Source organism: Mobula hypostoma, chromosome X2 (assembly GCF_963921235.1).
Source record: "Mobula hypostoma chromosome X2, sMobHyp1.1, whole genome shotgun sequence".
Lineage (NCBI taxonomy): Eukaryota > Metazoa > Chordata > Chondrichthyes > Myliobatiformes > Myliobatidae > Mobula > Mobula hypostoma.
Genome location: NC_086129.1, coordinates 26683597 through 26704722, shown reverse-complemented (window position 1 = coordinate 26704722; position 21126 = coordinate 26683597). Strand labels below are relative to the sequence as shown.

The 21126-nt window shown below is 40.6% G+C and overlaps 1 protein-coding gene across 1 annotated transcript in view; it reads right to left on the bottom strand.

Annotated features, from left to right (window-relative positions):
• Positions 1 to 1355: 1355 nt before the first annotated feature.
• The window catches only part of spa17 (sperm autoantigenic protein 17), a 69061-nt gene continuing 49290 nt past the window's right edge, over positions 1356 to 21126 (bottom strand). The window contains exon 9 of the mRNA XM_063038787.1: positions 1356 to 5744. Coding sequence (XP_062894857.1) covers positions 5264 to 5744 — 481 coding nt within the window. The 3' untranslated portion in view covers positions 1356 to 5263. The remainder of the gene's footprint in view (positions 5745 to 21126) is intronic.

Below are 21126 nucleotides of genomic sequence, written 5' to 3'. Positions count from 1 at the left end.
CTTTGAGTCCTTGATCATTTAAAACAACCCGTCCCCCAATACCCAACTTATCTTCCACAATCCGCCCCCCCCATGACTACTCCCCAAACAATCTCATGATCTCAGATCTCTTCCACTTTCCAGCCCAATAAGCTTTCACCCTCTGCTTCCTAGGGCTTTTCTCTTTGAAATGAAGGAGGATGAGAGGTGACTTGATTAGATATGTACAAGATGACAAGAGGCATAGGTCGTGTGGATAGCCAGTGATTTTTTCACAGAGTGCAGAAGTGGTTAATACAAGGTGGCATAATTTTACAGTGATTGGAGGAAAATACTGGGGGGATATCAGAGAAAGGTTCTTTTGCACAGAGTTGTGAGGATGCATAACACCCTGCCAAGGGTGGTGGCAGAGGCAGATATATTAGGAGCATTTAAGAAACTCTTAGATAGGAACATGGATGATAGAAAAATGGAAAGCTATGTAGGATGGAATGGTTAAAAGGTCAGCATAACATTGAGACCAAAGGGCCTGTACTGTGCTGTAATGTTCTACGTTCTGTACTTCCAATCCCAGACCCACAACAACTGGCTTGTTGTCAATCCTAATGCTGATTAACTGGGTCCTACAAATGTTCTCAACCCATCCACCCAACCATATTCCACCCTAAGGACCACATTCAACAGCAGTGAGCCTTGTTTGCAACTGGTTTCCCAAAACCAAAGCAATTAGTAGTCCAATACATCTGCACCATTCTCATTCACTTTAGTGTGCAGACTGTAATTGTAACAAATGCCTGACCATTGCTCACCAGCCCAGGGCACTGAGCGAAAAATATTGTGTTTTTAAACCACCTGCAGAGGTCATCAACTTCTGCATGTCCTTTGCTGTTACGCAAACCTCTGAATCATACACATAGTGAACCACCAGGAAAAGCTAATTCCAATACCATTCTAGCTAATGAAATATTCTATCACCCATGAGAGCATCGGCTTCTCTTTTTCAAAGATGTATATAAATCTTGCACATCCCTTCTTTACATGAACGGAATGTTTGGATGGCTCACTGCTCCACATGGCTTCCTGTCTCAGTTATGTTAAGTTTTGTTTATGGTGTCACTTCACAAAACTCATCCAAGGCAGTTCTATCCTGTGAAGTTTTGAATTTGAATTAGTTTTTTTCACAGCTGGCCTTATGACACAAATTAAAATAGGGCTCAACTAAGTTAAAAATTGGTTCTCACTTATAGCAAGCAGGTGCACGAACAGTGAAGACACATAAAGGGAAAACAGTGAAAATGTAAATTACTTAGACAACTTCCACCATTTGATTTTTAATCAATATATAAAATAGTTTATTACATATTCAGCAAGAAACAGAGAAGTAACCACAATATCAGCAAATTAATTGCAAACTAAATCAATAGAACATAACAAAAATTTATGCATAAATTATTCTTCATTTTTTGTAGACTTCTGATAACTTTAAGCCCTGGACACTCCAAACCCTAACTATTCTGGTTAATCAAATATTTACCCACCTACAAGAGCATCTGTACTGTCCAATGCCCACCTTATTTCATTAGAAGTTTGAGGAGATTTGGTATGTCACCAAAAACGTTCACTAATTTCTACAGATGGAGAGCATTCCAGCTGGCTGCGTCACTGTCTGGTATGGGGGGGGGGAAGGGGTTGTGCTTCTGCACAGGATCAAAGTAGACTGCAGAGAATTGTAAAATTAGTTAGCTCCATCGTGGGCACTAGCCTCTGTAGTATCCAAGACAACTTCAAAGAGTGATGCCTCAAAAAGGCGGCGTCCATCATTAAGGACCCCCTTCAGGCAGGACATGCCTTGTTCTCATTACTGCTATCAGGAAGAAGGTACGGAAGTCTAAAGGCTAAATTCAATGATTCAAAAACAGCTTCTTTCCCTCCACCATCCAATTTCGGAATGCACAGTGAACCCATGAACACCACCTCGTTACTTTTTTTTATTTCTTACTGTATAAAACAAATAAACTCATGAACTGCAGAGTCCCCAAAAGTGAGTCCACAGCCACGGAGCCAGTTCAGTACTGTAGCCAGTCCAGGAGCCTGATGGCTGCAGGCCACAGCCAGGGAACCAGTTTAGCGCTGAGGCAAATAAAGCCTCTCAGAGTAATGATCTAAACACTGATTTGTCTTTTGCCCTTAGCCTCAATGTCTAGATCTTTTTAATCTGGTTTGTCACTTAAATTGGCTAAACATAGATTTGTTTTCCACTCTCAGGCCTGGGCCCTCCCAATTCAATCTGGCCCAAAGTTTCAATCCAGCCCCAAGTCTGCTCCAGCAATGGCCATCACACCATACCTGCATTCACAACAGTCCAGTTCACTGAGTCATTCAGGATACGGCAAAAGTGCCAGGTCATACAGACAGTTCAAAGGCACAACCCCCAAAGGGAAATGTCAGGTTGCCAATTGAAGTGATTGCAGTCCAGAAGAAGTATAATTTTATTAGAATGGTTTGTAGTTTTGTTTGCTGCCTGCAAAAGGTTTGAGAGAACAAAGCAAGGACTAACATTTCACAAGGATAATAATGATTAGCTACCTGCTTGGGGCTCTTTTCCAATCAAGTAGCCTGCAGATTTCAGCCTATTTTAGTGATACATACAAGATGTGTACATTGAAGCAATTAAAACGGTTGAATTAAAAGGAAATATCCCTAACTCTTGTTACATTGAGAAGCAGAATTAAAGCTGCCATGCAAGGATTGAGCATGTTTGGTGCAAAATGAGCTGCTGTCATCTAAATAAACATCTCACTTTGGGATTTTAACGAGTGCATGAAATCACACAGCAAGTCTGAGGATTAGACGTGTTTCCTTCTGTTTCCTACAAATTTTGCATTATCTGCACATAATTTCATATGTGCAGTTTATAATCATTTGGGATTGAACTGGCATGACTCAGTAGCACAGATAGGTGTTCACCTCTCCAGCAACCCAGGTTCAGTTCTGACCTCTGTTCCTCTGTGTGTTGTTTGCACATTCCTTCTGTGACTCCATGGGTGCTCCAGTTCCCTCTGACATCCAAAGTTGCTCACTTAATTAGCCACTGTAAATTGTCTCTAGTGCATGAGTAGTTGAACGTAGTAATAGTTGATTATTAATAATGGGAAGAAGAACGTAGGATCAACGTATAATTTGAGTAAATGGGTGCTTGACGATCAGCCTTAGACAATCAGCCTAGACCTTGCCTCCCTGTTCCCATAATCACTAGACTAAATTTTTGCGTCCAGCAAAATTGACACAAAGGCTATTCTGGTCGTGGTGGTGAAGACTGGGATTGTCCCAAATTCTTAGTATACACCCCACTTCATGCTCTCCATCCTCACAAAATATGTACAGACTCATCTCTAGTTTGTTCTGCACTGTTTATGATTCTCTACATCAAATACTTATTCTTCTTTATTTGTACCCATCTTTCACCAGTGTAGGATTACCGAATGTTTCAATCAGTGAATAGGATATTGACTGACTCTGAAATCTGAACTGTAAAGCAAATTTTGGGAACACTGTAAACTCAACTATATAACACAAGGATGTGTTACATCTTTATTATATATTGTCTGTGAATATGCAAGGTTACTGTTCTGTAACTGTCATCAGTCGAATAATAAATTGATGATGATTGAGTTGTTCTCGGATCTTGGCAATTTACTTGCAAACATTTTATCACCATATGAAGAGACATTATCATTGCGCTATCGATTGTGGCGTGTCTTCCGAATGCTTGGCCTTTATGTACTTATCAACCAGATGATTGGTCGCCATTTCGGAAACTCAATTGTGATGTGGGGAGGAAATGTTGTCGCTGATTGGTTGTGTGGCAAACTTAGTGCATTGTGGTCTGGAATTCTGCCTGCATCAGCTCATAAATAGGATCGAGATCTACATGCTTGTTTACAGAATTGTTCGTGGAAAACCACACTTCTAGAACTCCTTTGCAAGCCGTGTGTTTGTTTGCGCCATGTCTTTCACTGATGCCCAGTCAAATTTGAATCCCTCTCGATCTTCATGGGTAGAGACTAGGGAGAATTGATCATGCTGTTTTACAGCTGGTTGATGTTCATGGATTCTTGTGGATAGTTTTCTTCCAGTTTAGCTGACATATTTGCTGCAGTCCCTGCATTGAATTTTGTAGACCACATTGGTCTCGTCTATTAGCTTGGTCCATTCTTTTGGTCTGCAAAGTACGCTCCCCAAAATTGCCATTGGCTAGTGTGCAACTGAAATTCTACATTCTTGGAGCAGTCGAGCCGTCATCAACCATCTGAGCTACATATTTTCCAAATTATTTCCAATAATCTTTGAGCTACACAGGCAGCCTATGCTATAACTTCACACCAACAAGTTACACAAACAAAGAAACAAGAAAGGAATAGATCAAGCCAGTTTTAAATTATAGAAGCGTTCGTGGTCATGACTCATTTTCGATTAGTATCTGCTCCAGTCCAATGAGGATCTAGTTATGTATCATAGTGGAGTATGTGCGGGAAGGCAAAAGATAGGCAGCTCAATCAACTTGTAGATTTTGATTGGATTAGAGCTGAATCAAGAATCAGCAAGGTATAAGAGGTTGGGGGAGGGATTCGGAGGAATTGGGATCTTGAGGGATGGGTAGGGAGTTGGAGGAGGTCATAATCAGTCAAAGGCAACAATTGGGCTTGTAGTAAAAAGGCTTGTGGTAATGATTAGAGAGATGAGATAGAAGTTCGTGGAAAGATTTGCAAGAGCAAGGTATTTTGTCTGCACTAGGTATAATTTGCAACTTACCACCCCCATCGTTGGTTGTGGGAGAAAACCAGAACATGCCTTAGGAAGCCCAGATCAAACAGGGAGAACATGGAACATGGAAACTCTCTGCAAGCAAATCCAAACATTGGAGGCAAACCTGGGCTCCCAGAGCAATGCAGCAGCAGCACCACCTACTGCACCATCATGCCATCTGCAGATTTTAATTGTATTTATCAACTATTTTGTGTTTTTCTTAAAGATAGCCCATATATTTCTAAGTTGTACTTGCCTTCACAAATGGATTATGGAGTTTGAATAGCTATTTTACCATGTTACTACCTCCCTCAGCGCTCTGATTTTCTTCTGTGGATGGATTGTCATTAACCTTTGCATCAAGTCTCTGAAAACTATGTTCCTGATTGACACCTACCTAATTTTCCCTATCATTCAGCACTCCACTGACTTCCTGCTGGTGTGGTGCTTCTTCTGTAACTTTAACAGCAGGTTCATCCTAGGGTTTAATATCAGTCTGATTGCTCTTATTATCTTCCCGGCCAGCATCCTTTCCTATTACAAAACCCAGTTCAGTGCCACAGATGTCAACATTCACAGTGCTACTAGCTGGAGCCTCAGAGAAATCTTTCTGGTCCAACTCAGTTCCACAGATATCGTATCCAGCCATCTCAGTGGCCATATCTGGCTCAGATTTATTGTCTCCTTTCATGACTGACTGCAGTTCTGCTCCACAGATGTCTGCATCAGTATTAATGTTTTCTTTCACCAATGGGGAGCCAAGCTCTGCAGCACAAATGTTAATCTCTGTTGCGTGGAGACCATCGACTCCCATTCTGCTCTTTGTTTTCTCACCAGCCATCCCCAAAGCTTTTTCAAAATTTATATTTTCCCCTTCAGAAAATGCCAGCTCCTCTCCTGAACTGTTTCTTATTCCACATGGACTTGGACACGCTTCTGTAAATAAGTCATCATCAGTTCTGAAAAAGAAAGAAATCTTTAAGCTCACTCTAACATCCTATTCTATCCATTTTTTGTTTTAAGAGTATGGCTTTATATTCAAAATCACTCAATTTTAGTTACATCAAAAGTCACCTTTAGCTCATTTATAGAGACCCTTTTGAATTGATTTGTACGGTTTGTCTCATTCTTTATTGAAATAAATGAAAAATAGCCCCTAATCTATCTTACTCAGACAGTTTGTCTGTTTTTTTCATTGAGATGGATGATAAAATAACCCCTAATTGATCTCAGTTAGACAGACCATAATATGGCAAAAATGGAAAGTAAAAAATGTAGCATTTGAGCTTGGTTCCGCAACACTGACAGAAGAGTGGAAAGAATTTAAACTAAACCAAGTCAACCTGTACATGGGTCCAAGATAGTGAAGTACCAAATGGAATGTGTTTCCTTTATGATATACTTCTTACTTTGACAAAGCTAAATTTCAAAAAACTACTGTATTAACTAAATTAAGTTTCATCATACCAAAATGTAGCATAAATCAAAGTATTGAGTACAGGAGATGGGATGTTATGTTGAAGCTATGTAAGACATTGGTGAGGCCTAATATGAGTATTGTGTGTGGTTTTGGTCACTTGCCTACAGGGAAAACATAAATAAGGTTGAAAGAGTGCAGAGAAAATTTACAAGAATGTTGCTGGGACTGGAGGACCTGAGTTATAAGGAAAGATTGAATAGGTTGGGATCTTATTCCTTGCAACATAGAAGATTGAGAGAAGATTTGATGGAGGTATACAAAACTATGAGGGGTATAGATAGGGTAAATGCAAGCAGGCTTTTTGCACTGAGGTTGGGTGGGACTACAACTAGAGGTCATGGGTTAAAGATGAAATGTGAAAAGTTTAAGGAGAACATGAGGGGAAACTTCTTCACTCAGAAGGGTGTAAGAGTGTGGAATGAGCTGCCAGTGCAAGTGGTGCATGCAACCTCAATTTCAACATTTAAGAGAAGCTTAGATAGGTACATGGATGACAGGGGTATGAAGGGCGATGGTTGGGTGCAGTTTGATGGGAGTAGGCAGCTTAAATCGTTTGGCACAGACTAGGTGGGCTGAAGAACCTGTTTTTGTGCTGTACTTTTTATGACTCTATGACTCGATAATAATCAAAACAAGCGAACCTGCAATTCATACAAATGATCTCAAACACAATGAAGGAAAGTACAATTTAGCAAAGTGAATCAAAATTAATTTAGCTTGGTTGTCTTAATGCTTAGTAACAGTGAAGGGGAGTAGTAAAGTCTAAGGCAATTGGGTAATTGAAAACATTAAAATCAATAACCTATTTTTAATATTAATATTAAGAATTGTTGAATCTGAACAATTTAGTAACTGCATTGGCAAAAGGAAAGCATAGTGATTAGAAAACCATTTACTACAGTGATTTACTGTAATCAATTTACAAAACTGATAGCATACACCTCAGTATAAACCTTGTACCTATGTAAACTCAAATCAACTTAGACACATGTTCATCTCTTTAAAAGTAATCACATGACTGTAGTTCTCGAAAATTTCTACAATATAGTAATTCCAAGAGTGAAAGAGATTATCTTGATAGATAAAATATGAATAATCAGGTAAAGAAACAGTAACCTACTCAAAATAAAGAGACAGCTGAGCTGTACTTTGGGTGTCAAAGGCCCATGTGACTCAGAAGGAAAGCAGAGTGAAATGATTTACTCTGAAGCATTTTTCTCCATTGCTTGGGTTGCATATAAGATTGAGTCATAATGAAGAACCAATAGGAAAACTCATAATAGAATGGGCCCTTTTGCTTACCTTCATTGCTTTTATAGTTTTTCTATAGAGACAATCTTACTATTGTGCTCCTGTTGCTTAAATAAAATCAAACTATAGAAAAATATCTTCACATCAGTTCTATGTATTGACATTAAGATGTAACTTACGTGGCTAATTTGATAAGATAGAGATAACTTAATTTGATTAAAATATTTTGTAATTTAATTTGTGAAATCTGGAATCATAATTATACAAATTGCAAATCTGCAGTTTGGCAAATATGACAAAATGGCAGAGATAACATTGGAACTTGCCAGCCATGGAATCTGCACACAATTGTTTCAGTGAACATTAACTGTCTATACAGTGACCTTCAAGTGGGAGTAATAGCCAGTATTAGACTATCGGACTACAAGATATAGGAGCAGAATGCTGCCATTTGGCCCATCGAGTCTGCTCTGCCATTTCATCATGACTGATCTATTTCCCTCTCAGCCCTCATCTCCTGCCTTCTCCTCATAACCCTTCATGTCCTGACTAATCAAAAATCTATCATCCTCTGCCTTAAATATACCCAATGACCTGGCCCCCACAGCCTCCTGTGGCAAAGAATTCCACAGATTCACCACTCTCTGAGTAAAGAAGTTCCTTGTCTTTGTTTTAAATGGATATCCTTCTATTCTGAGGCTGTGTCCTCCGGTCTTAGACACCCCGCTATTGGAAACATCCACTCTATTATTAAGGCCTTTCAACAATCGACAGCTTTCAGTAAGATGCCCCCCACCAGATCTTCTGAATTCCAGTGAGTACAGTCCCAGAGCCATCAAACTCTCCTCATCTGATAAACCTTTCTATCCAGTAATAATCTTTATTTCCAGTGGGAAAGTGACTCTATTAACAGGGTGACACACAGTCACTGAGCCAACCTCCTACCAACTGTCTGCTCCCCAAGAAAGTGAGTTCCTTGCTGCACCATTGGGGCTGGTGGGATCTCTGAACTATTACACTGACAGGGAGACTCCTTCCCTCCTCATCCCCGCACTCAATGATCCGTCTCTACTGAGATTTTCTATGACTACAGGATCTGCCCAAGTCAGATCCCAGCACATCCCCAGTTCTCTGGCTAAGTCTGGGATTCCTGAAGTGGCAAAATTGATGTTATAAACATATAATTATTTGCCCATCATAATTCTGTGAAATAGAAGGTTTTAGCCAAAGAAACAACATTTATACTAGAAAACAGTTACTAAGCTAAATGCTATGAAATGTAATAGAACCTTACCTATTTGTATTGCATGCTCAATAATAGAGGAACGAAGAAACAACTTGCTGTCTGATTCTAGGGCTCAGCCATGAGCTGCTCTCCTCTCACTGCATTTTACAACATCCTAAACATGAATACTCATTTCTTGGTCTATGCTGTGAATAAGTCTCTGGGCTGAGCAGTGATTCCAGTGTTCATCCTTCTTCATTGCCTTCTCTTGCTGCTCTTACCAAGGGCCTAAATGACATGTTTAATCATCATCTATGCTACAGCATGGAGTGTTAACTAAAATTCAGCACAAGTTACAATTAGCAGATTTTAGTAAAATAGAATGCACTTTTCTTGCAAACATCTTCCATGTTTCAGTCCTGACAAAGGGTCTCGGCCCGAAACGTCGACTGTGCTTCTTCCTATGAATGCTGTCTGGCCTGCTGCATTCACCAGCATTTTGTGTGTGTTCCATGTTTTAACAGTTTATTTCCACATATACCAAATTTCTTTGAATTTTTGTGTTGTGTGTAAACTGAAGCTCACAGATGTAACCTGCCAGTCATAGCCCTCTAATTTGTGTTCTTGATTATGGAATTCTGTAATACGTAGAAGAAAAATATAAAAAACAGGATTTGCTTCAAAAAACAAAGAGGAATGTGACTATTTATCAAAATGTCTGGAACGCTATGATGTGTAATAATCTGCTGAAACTGCCCAAAAAATAATTATTTTTTAATATTATCAAATCTCCACAAAAATGAGGTTTTCAATAACATGGGATAGGGCAGATATGTTTTCAACTTCTAGGCTGAAAATGATTAGCAAATCCTTTTTCATTGGTTTTGTGCATCACTCATACCACCGAAAATTGCAGCATCCTTTGCAATAACGTCAAATGATGACAACAATATTGAAGTCAAAAGGGCTCATATATTCCTGAAGCATTAGCTATTGAGCCCACACATATTTATCGAATGATTGATGGTTTTGGATTAGCATAAATATAAGATGTTCTGAGTCGCAAATAACAAATCAAGTATATGATATGTGCTTCTACTTCAGAGGTTTACCCTAATAGTAAACTTCTGCTAAATGTAAAATGGCCTGTGGTGCAATCAGATTATAATACTCAGGATTAGCAAATAAAGAAAATATTTTCAATAAAGATTGACAAAGAATCTATTGGAACAATGGCATTGCCTTTCAACCAACAGGATGGGAGGTGTGGTCTAAACTTGAGTTTCTCCCTGCTGAAAAGGATTGTAGTGGCAGACCTCTCATCACATATAATGTGTGTCCAGTGTATTTATAGAGTTATGACCTTGTAGAAAAATAGTTGCTAGCCAACAAACAAATATAATCTCTTAGGAGAATCAAAAAGGAGTGAAAAATGCCAATGCAAATTTAGAAAAAAAGAAAGTCTCTTCTATTGAATAAGGTAATGGGAAATTAGTATGTTGATTATAACAAATTGCTGTTATTTTACCTGGTTATAGATGCCATGAAAGATGTGATCATCCAACACCCTTTACAAAGTTTGCAGGGAGTGAGAATTCACTGCACAGGCCTTCAGTTTAAAATCTGATCTAAACATCTCATTACTTACTTAGTTATCAATACTCTTTAATTAATCAAATTTAAATAATGAAATGTTTGAGTACAATTTTAATTTTTATATTTCTATCTCATCACTTCACAACTGACAGGCTTCTAAAGTGAAAGTCAGAGCTACGCTGAATAACCTATTTAAGCTATTAATCCATTGACCTTTTCTGTAGCTTTCAACTCTCCAGAGGAAGGAACCAAAAGTGGATGTTCCGGAAATGTACTTTATTTGTAGCAACAAAATGGCATTTTTGTCTGTAATAAAATGGAACCCACATTGTACCAGGGTGCTTTGCTAATAGCATTCGTGCAACATTATGTCAATGGAACCTGAGACCTTTGCAAACTGCAGACCAATAGCTGTGTTCCTGGAAGAATACCAAAATGCACTAATTGAACAGACAAACAGAATGCACCCTGTCTTTGAATTGAGGCACAGCTAACCGCACTTGTGTATAAAGCAGTAACTATGCTGTCTGTTTTTTTGAAGCCATCACCAGCTCTTGTGCAGTGATAGTCTTCCCTTGCAGCAAGTAAAATAAATGTGCTATTGATTGATCCACTCTGAGTTATTTGTTGTTTGTTATGAGATTTATTGAAATGCTGCTCAACAATGAAGCATTTTAACAGCAGTCTATAATAAAATGTTGACATAGCATTTGACAACAGATGTTCAGATGATCCCTGAAAAGACATTGCACAATCAGCTTCTTTCCTGAGATAGAATAAGCAGAGGTTGTATGGAAGGTGGCCCCAGGTGTTGGGTGTTCATCAGAGGTGTGGTAAAAGGTGAGAGGTATGAGAGTGTGAATGTGTGTGAGTGTGTGTGTATTAAGAATTGTGCTTATCAATGGGGTTCAGCTAAGAGATGTTTTTGAGGGTAAGCTGGGCAGAGGTGGGGAAGTTAGATAGGCTTGTTAGTTGAGGGTAAGCTGAGCACCCAAAGGATGGTATTAGTGGACTGAGAAGACTTATGGAGTGTTCATGATGCAGTGGTTGTGGCTGTAGAGAAGTGAGTTGGGGAGGTGTATGAGTTGCAGAGGGTTCACAAGCTTGAAGGCATTATTCTAAAAAGAAGCTAAAAAGGTGGGAATTCAGAAAGAGAGAGTTAACTGTGAAAGTGTGCTTATAAACAGCACCAGTCACACATTGGCAACTGCAAACTAAATAAATGGCATTTAGGCATGTGTTACATGTGGTGAGTGCCGCTGGATATGTCCAGGGTTGTCTATGGGTTGTGCATCAATTATACTGATGACCCAAAATAAAAACTATGAACTTCGTGTAATTTAACGAATTTTCTCTAAAATTTATTCCCTGATTTTCTCTAAAATTTCATCTTTCATTAAGATTGAACTGCTTCTTTCACAAATAGTTGGCACTATGAGGTTCAAAATAATGATGTCTGGTTCTTTTTTTTTGAATAGGACTGTTAATTCAAACTAAAGTCTTAGTCTAACGACAACGTAACAATGTCTGTTTGAAAAATCCTACAAAACAAATAAACACAAATTTGTAAGAATCTATTGATCTTTGTATTTAAATATGCACATGTAAGGAATTAAACATAATAATTTCCTTTTAAATTGGAAAACTATACATTTTCTTATTTGGAATACGTACCCACAAGGTAGTAAACTTACTTTCTGGAGAGAAACAAATGCACCCCATATAAATATCAAGATAGTGACCTCCCTCACTGAATGGTTGTCCTCTTGGACATAATTCAAAAGCATGTGCATCCCTCATTATTTTGGGAGAAATTAACTACAAACCAGAATGTTTGGGAATGTGCTCATGAGCCTCAATGCAAGGAAAGAAGAAGGAACACTTTGGAAACCAATGATGGCCTTTAAGTGCACTTCAAAGAGATTTCATTGGGACCAGTAAAAGACGCAGAACATTTGGAATTTGCTACGAATGCAGTTCTTTCCTCTACCAAATGGAATAAACTGACTTTTGAGAGAAATGGGTTTATGCAAAAATCTGTGGTCTAGATAAAAAAAAACGTGAATTTAAAAGATTGATTTCTTTTCTACATCACTTTGGATGTATTTTTAAATCTAAGTTTTAATGCATGCTTACTTGCATAGCTTTCTATTTCAATTTCTGTTAACTAATGTGCATATTTTCATCAGCCTGCCAGAAAATAATATTGTAGCAACATACTGTTGTTAATAGTCCGTGAGCCAGTAGGGTTGGTCGGTACCATCTGAGGGGAATTATGCTCATAGTGATTTTTGGCAAGGTACACATCTCTAGAGTTAGAAAATATGTGATAGCATTGCACCAATGGTAGCTTTATTACTTCAAATAAGTAATCACTTTTTGTACCTATTCCATATTAACATCAATACAGCAGAAAATGTTACCCCACCCCCAAAAGGTAAAAAACCTCATTTGGAGAGATTACTGGAGTTTTATCAACGTCATGATATTTTCCATACTGTTGTATCAAATCAAAACAATCTTAAGCTTTTGTCATGGCATGTAGAATTACAGTACAATAATTCAAACGTGGGGTTCCACACAATCATAACCTAGGCCTCATTTGGTTGTAAAATGAATATATTTAATCAAAGACTGCTTTCCATACTTTGTTTTCCATATTTTCATAACTTATTAATAATCATAATAATTTTCCAAGTCTTCCACGTCTTCCACATCTTCATCTGAACTTTCCACACTCTCTGAGGTGGGTGCCTGGTTTTCACAGTCTGCCAGTCTACACATGTCAGTACACCTGAGGCCATTTGCAACACACATACATCTTGGGAGTGAACATTTTTTTGGACAGTTACTGGCCTTCCATCCAGTGCACCACCAACTGTTCAGCTTCCTCTTCCTTCTCTGTCTTCCATCCTCTGCCAACAGGGCTTGGCACTTGTGGGTCCTTCTCCAAACATCTTCTCCATATACCAGTCTAGTAGTTGGCTTGCTGTGCATGATTTGTTAAGCAGTCCTTGCATGGTGGGAGTTGATGACTTTCGATTTCACCCTTTTTGGCACAGAAAAGGTGATACCTGAGCCCATTGACCTTGGTGGTCAATGCTTTTGGGGCATACAGGAGACATGTAAATGCCTCCAGTTTGTCCATCAGTTCTGGGGAGAGGTCCCATTCCTGACCCAACTCTAAGAATGTGCCCTGAGTTTCCCTGTTGCTGGTCAGAAGTTTTAGGGCACTTGTCTTCCCTTTGCCTGCAAAAGCGCTTAGTGTCACATCCTGTATATGCATGAAACCCGATGAGAGCCCTACAAACCTCTATGCTAACAGTGACAGCAACCTTTCTGATGTCTACAAGCCTTGTACGGGTTCTAGTGCCACACTTCTGGAACAATGGGGCCTCAATCTTGTCACAAAATGCTAAAGACATGATAAAGACATCTGTGTCTTCTGAGTAGATCACTACAGATTGGTATCCCTCTCTTGTGGCATTGGCAGCATGGAAAAGTAGGTGGCCATCTGCTTCTTCTTGTTGACACTGAAGAGCTGACACCTCCTCACTGTCTTGAGATGTGATCCTGTAACATTTGTCATTCACAGTTGCATACAGAATCTTCTCTTGTAACTTTGCTCTGTACTCCGCCTTCTTCTATTCATGGACTATGAAGCTAATGAGACTATTTTTGTCACTGACTTTGGTCAGGAAGCTCCTCCACTGCCTCACCATCTGTGTGCCTGTGATACCTTGTAACTCATGACTAGTCTCTTCACCCCATAGAGATCTTTCACTATTCTTGATAGAGTTCTCCTTGTATGTGTCGAACACAACATCTATTCTGCTACTCTGACTGCCTTCCCTCAGAGCCATACCCAGAATTGTTGTGGCAACATCTCTGAAAGTAACTTGATCACCTTTCGCTCTTTGGACCAAGTTCATTCCATCAACTACTGTAGCAGAGTTTCCTGGGAGTTGCTCTTCTATTGCTACATTTTTCTGCAAGGTTGTGGCTAAAGTAGCTTTATTTGTCTTTCTCAGCAGTCCTTCTGGTATGGACAGGGCCCAGGGCAATAGTCTAAGGGGATGAGAAAGGATATCCTCCATACTTAGACTGCACCCTTGTGCCATCACTATGATGCATCCAAACAAAGACCTGTCTGCTTTCAAGATGATCGCCCTCCCATTTGATTTCACTTCTCTCTTCTTACACATATCACTGAATGTTTTCAGCTTGTTGGTTTTCATTGGGTCATGGAATTTCTTTGCTGGTGGGTCTTCCTCTAGTCTCTCATCCTTGAAGGTTGCATAGCATTGCTCACCAATCACATATGCCTTCATCAGGTCGGAGGCAATGTCCTTGGGGGCTGCCTTTGCTGTAGAGATGCTAATGAGGTCTCGCTTCTCTGCAAATGGGTTGACCCATTCATGTAATGGGGCTAACCACTGCTGAAACTGCTTCCTCATCTTTCTGGATTCTTGGCCGCTGTAGCTCCGCATGACGAAGCTCTGATTTGTTGCCTTGCACCATCTCCCTTAGCTGTCCCAGGAATGCACTGCGATGCTTAGCTGTTATGTAGTAACACTTGATAGCTCCAGCATTCAGGCTGAACCGTGATGTGCCTCCAGGAGTCTGTGTGTCTTTGTTCACTGTGGCTTCAATAGCCTGGTCCACAGGGATCTGCCCAAAGGGGCTGTTACTTGACAGCTGCACTGAGAATTGGCCTGTCTTGAAGGCCTCATATACAGAAGGATTCTTCTCTGGGAGGTTCATCATCTGAGCAAAGTAAGGGGACAGGTACCTGGCGTAATTCATCTTATCATAGGCAAAGCATCATGGAATCATGGTTCTTATAGCATGGAGGTTACCATGCAAGGTACCACCGCTGCAATGTTATCATATTATTTTCTAGCACTAGGGGTGTATACCTCGCCAAAATCACTATAAGAATTATTCCCCCCCCCCCGCAGATGGCACCGGTGGCCCAAATTTGGGGTTCTGGCTCATGGACTATATCATACTAGTTTTTTTTTAAATTACAATCATTGCTTTTTTTCTTAAACATACAATACTAACATTCCTCATGTTAAACAAAATAGGTTGTGTGACTGCACCAAGTTGTGTTTCCTCTTTTCTCCATACCAGTCAATTTAATAATAATTAATCAATGGAAATGTTGCTAGTTATTTTAATAGAATAAGCCATTACGAATGCAAGGATTATTGTTATCAAACGACCCCACTTGTGGCTCCATGCAGGAGGCCTGATTGAGTTCTTTGATAAAGCACTGGAGAGAGCGTTATGCAGGTGACACTGTACATATGTGGATTTGCAAATGGTATTTGATACAATGTCACATAATAGACTTGCTAGCAAAATAAACCTCATGCAAAGTATCATAGCTATAAACAAGGGCCAGAGGAATAAAGTGCTGGTAAGTGGTTTCTTTTCATTCTGGATGGAGAGTAAGTAGTTATGCCCTTCAGGAGACAGTGTTCTTAGCAGTGACCTTAGTAAGTCACTGTTCTTAGCAAAAGTTTGTCAAGGGCCTAGACTTGGGTATTTATAGCAACATTTCAAAGTGAGAAAAAAAACTTCAGTAAGTAAGTAATTATTCCATGTGGCATATGTGTGGTCAGTAAGTAACCTTAAACTTAAGGTGAAAAAGATTACCACTTCTGTCCTCAGCAGAGTATCATAGGGTCTTCACGGTGTGATCTGGCCCAAGAAAGTCAGAAATTTCAGGTCAGCATTTATGCATTAGGAAATTTGTGCCTGTGCTGCAATGGAAATTGAACCTTGAGGTTTATTAATAAAAAAAATAACTGCAGAAAGAACCCAGTAGGTTGAGCAGCAAGTGTTGCAGGAAAGGACCTGGTGACATTTCCGTTATCGCCACTGATGCTGTTCGGCCCGCTAATTTCCTCCAGCAATTTGTTTTTTGCTCCAGATTCCAGCGTTTGTGGTCTTTTATATTTGTTACATAAACATTGACATGGGAATGGCTATAAGAGTACCACTCACAGCATGTGCAAGGTTGGATTTACATTCTTCCCAGATACTGCACACAAATTTTTAGATAAACAGCTCCGTACCCCAAGCTCACAACATGCACGCTTCATCAGCCTTCATCTATTGTGACGATAGTTCTTTGCAGTTCTCACCTGTGTCCTCCAGAGTAAAATTGGTCTGTAACTTCACTCCCTAAAGACCTTATCACATAAGCTACAGTAAAAATTAATATTTAAAAATTATGAATATGATGCAACTCATGACCATTAACTTTAATATCTCATTGGTTAAACTCTCGCTCCAATCTCGCTGCCATACTGTGCGATATATTTTATGTCATTGACACCAGGCCAGTAATTTAGAGTGGACAGGCTGGGCTCTGAAAACCTGTGCCAACCAATTGGCAAGAGTGTTCAAGGATATCTTCAGTCTCTTACTCCTGCAGTTGGAGGTTCATACCTACTTCAAAAGGGTGACAATCTTACTAATGCCTAAGAAGAACAGAGTGAGCTGCCTCAACAACTATCATCAAATGGCACTCATATCTACTGTGATGAAGTGCCTTGAGAGTTGGTTGTGGCTAGAATCAACTCCTGCCTCAGCAAGGACCTGAACACGCTACATATTGCCTACCACCACAATAGGTCTACAGCAGATGCAATCTCACTGGCTCTCCAGTCGGCCTTGGTTCACCTGGGCCTACATCAGGCTGCTGTTTATTGACTACAGTTTAGCATTCAACACAATCATACCCTCAGTCTAATCAACAAGCTCCAAAACCTGGGCCTTTGTACCACCCTCTGCAACTGAATCCTTGACTTCCTCACCGGGAGACCACAGTCTGTGCGGATTGGAAATAACATCTCCTCCTCACTGACAGTCAACACTGGCGCACATCAAGGATGCATGTTTAGCCTACTGCTCTACTCTCTATACTCCCATGACAGCTCAAATGCCACCTATAAATTTGCTGATGACACAACTATTGTTGGCAGAATATCAGATGGTGATGAGGAAGCCGACAGGAGAAAGATAGATTAGGTGGTTGACTGGTGTCGCAACAACAACTTTGTTCTCAACATCAGTAAGAACAAGGAGTTGATTATGGACTTCAGGAAAGGAAAGTCAAGGCAGCACACACAAGTTCTCATCGAGAGGTCAGCAGTGGAAGGGGTGAGCAGTTTCAAGTTCCTGGATATCAACATCTCTGAAGATCTATCCTGGGCCCAACATATTGATGCAATTACAAAGGAGGCACAACAGTGGTTATATTTCATTCGGAGCTTGAGGAGGCTTGGTGTGTCACCAAAGACACTTATAAATTTCCACAGATGTACCGTGGAGAGCATTCTGACTGGATGCATCACACTCTGGTATGGAGGAGCCACTGCACAGGATCGGAAAAGGCTGCAGGAAATTGTAAACTCAGTCAGCTCCATCATGGGCACTAGCCTCCCCAGCATCAAGGACACCTTCAAAAGATGACGTTCATCATTAAGGACCCTCATCACCCAGGACATACACTCTTCTCATTGTTACCACCAAGGAGGAGGTACAGGAGCCTAAAAAGACACAATCAGGAACAGCTTCTTCCCCTCTGCCATTAGATTTCTGAATGGACAATGAATTCATGAACACTGCCCCACTAAATTTTTCCTCTCTTTTTGTACTACTTATTTAATTTTTATATATATATTTTTATTATAATTTATAGTTTTTTCTTATTAGTAATTGCAATGTACTGCTGCAAACTTCATAACATATGCCAGTGATATTAAACCTAATTCTGATTCTGATTCTGTAAAGCAAGACAGCGGGTTATCATACACTAAGAGGACTGATGAGAAAAACAGTTTGTGTCAGTTCTGCACAAACAGTAAAACTCTCATAATTCACTATGTAATGATTTGAAAAGCCCAATGGTTCAGCATCAGGGTCACTGGCCAAAGTATGTCACACTGCCATCTAACTCATCAGAGCCCTGGTTCCTAAGCTCTCTTCCCATTCACGGGAGTTCCAGTTAAGGACCTCCATTTTCACTCACCACTTCTTTGTTCACACACTTTCTTTCCAATCACCAGGGCCCTGGTTCCGACACTGCACCTGAACTTACCCGCTGAACATTAGTTATTATAATGTTGAGTAACATCTAAAAATAATCAATTTAAAATTGTTAGGCTATGAATAGGTATGATATTCATATGCCTGCAAAATCTGTTAGTTGAGCACCACTAAAGGCCCAAGTTAGATGATTAGGTTTTTACTGTGGATATGGGGGACCCTCTCAAATTCCATAGCTAAAAAATTTACCTCATCAGCTGAGACAGATACTGCATACCACTTTTTCTTCCAGAAATTGAAACTGGTAATAATTAATACAGTGATAATAACTGGTAATATTGGCACAGAACAAACTGGAAAACAGTGTATGTTCCATATCCAGACTGAATGCAAAGCCAAGTCTTTCAGGAACCCATTTCACACAGAAAGAATACTAAACGTATGAAGCTTAAAACCTGCTGTATCTTATTTTGCTCAACTTACGCTTGACTAAACAAATATTTGCGTTGAGAAAGAGGAGATTCATTCAGCTCGAATTTTCTTTTTGCTATTTGCTTTTCGGGATCGGGGCATTGCTGGTAAAGTTAGCATTTATTACCTAACCCCAACTGTCCTTGAGAAGGTACTGGTGAGCTACTTTGTAAAACTGCTGCAGTCTCTGTGTCTTTCCTGGGGAGGAAGTTTCACGATTTAGACCCTTCTTAATAAAGGATGGTAATGTGTTTCTGGACCATGATAATATGTGACTTAGAGGGTAATCTATATCAGATGGTGTTCTTATTTACCTGTTGAGCTCATCCTTCTTGAAGGCAGTAGTCACAGGTTTGAGAAGCTGCTGGGGTAGCCATGGCATGTTGATAGCTAATGGCTAAAAGTTTTGGGTGGTGGATGGAGTTCCAATCAATCACCTGCTTTGTCCTGGATGGTGTTGAGTTTCTTCAAAGTTAACCATCCTGACTTGGGTCTTGGAGATGGTGGAAACTTTTGGGTGTTGGGAAGTAACACCATCTGTTAATGATGGGGACTTGCCAATGTTAGTGTGCCTTTGAATGTCAAGACATTCAAGACAAAGTTAGAATTGGCTTATAACACTGTTGGATGTGGGCACTGCTTGATAATCCGGTGGTGCAAATCCTAATTCCACGTCTTCAACCTGAGCCTGAGGTTCCGGAGGGTTCCTATGCTGTGCTGTGGAAGACGTCCTGCCTCGTCCCTGTGCTGAAGACGCCACGCCCCAGCGGCCTCAATGACTACAGACCGGTGGCATTGACCTCCCACATCATGAAGCCCCTGGAGAGACTTGTTCTGGAGCTGCTCCGGCCTATGGTGAGGCCACACTTAGATCCCCTCCAGTTCGCCTACCAGCCCCAACTAGGAGTTGAGGATGCCATCGTCTTCCTGCTGAACCGTGGCTACGCCCACCTGGACAAGCCAGCGAGCACTGTGAGGTCCATGTTTTTTGACTTCTCTAGTGCATTCAACACCATCCGCCCTGCCCTGCTGGGGAAGAAGCTGACAGCGATGCAGGTGGATGTTTTCCTGGTGTCATGGATTCTTGATTACCTGACTGGCAGACCACAGTACGTGTGTTTGCAACACTGTGTGTCCGACAAAGTGATCAGCAGCATTGGGGCTCCACAGGGGATTGTCTTGTCTCCCTTTCTCTTCACCATTTACACCTCGGACTTCAAGTACTGCACAGAGTCTTGTCATCTTCAGAAGTTCTCTGATGACTCTGCCATAGTTGGATGCATCAGCAAGGGAGATGAGGCTGAGTACGGGGTGTGACAAAAGACCAAGTTATCAGAAGATTGATGCCGATGAGAGAGATAAGAGAGACAATGGGGAAACATTCAGAAATGTTAATGAGAGACGAGAGAGATTAACGAAAAGAGACACAGTTCTGAGTATTGTCAGACTGGTTGCTTTGAACCTGAACTGTTTGAAGTTTGATGGACAGGCGATAGCCCAGCAGGGGGATAAAAGGAACAGGTTCGCTAAGGCAAGACCCACCATGAGATCACGAGGTAACGAGACCCTGGAAGTGCGGTGTGCCCCCCCCCCCACGAGTTGGTGGGAGTTTTTGGAGGTCTGGTCGTGGGACCGACCATAGACACACAGGGTGAGAAGGTACGATCGGCGGGAATCTGGTGTGTGTGTCCGCCCTTGCCTGGGTGCCGGGTTCACCGCAGAAGAACGATTGTATCCAGAACGGAGGGGTCACAGTCGGTGACCTCAGAAGACATTACAAAGGGCTCGCCCAAAAGCTAACTGCGAGGAATATCAAAGGTCTGTTTGAATCCGATTTGAATATCATCATTCGCGCTCTCTCTCTCTCTCTCCCTCTCTCTCTCTCTCTCTCTCTCTCCCCCCCCCAACGGCACAACAGCGATTACTGCAAACTGTATTCAGCTGAACTGAACTCTGCGTCACTTGAGACTGATCATTTACCCCTAGACTGCGATAGAGCTTGATTGATTCCTATTATCCTAGTTCTGTGTACATGCGTGTTTTATCATTGCGAACCTGTTGCATTTATATCCTTACGATTAGAGTACTGTGTTACTTATTTCTTTAATAAAAACTTTCTTAGTTCCAGTAATCCAGACTCCAACTAAGTGGTCCATTTCTGCTGGTTTGGCAACCCAGTTACGGGGTACGTAACAGGGGCTACGGTAGGAAACTTTGTCACATGGTGTGAGCAGAATTATCTGCAGCTTAATGT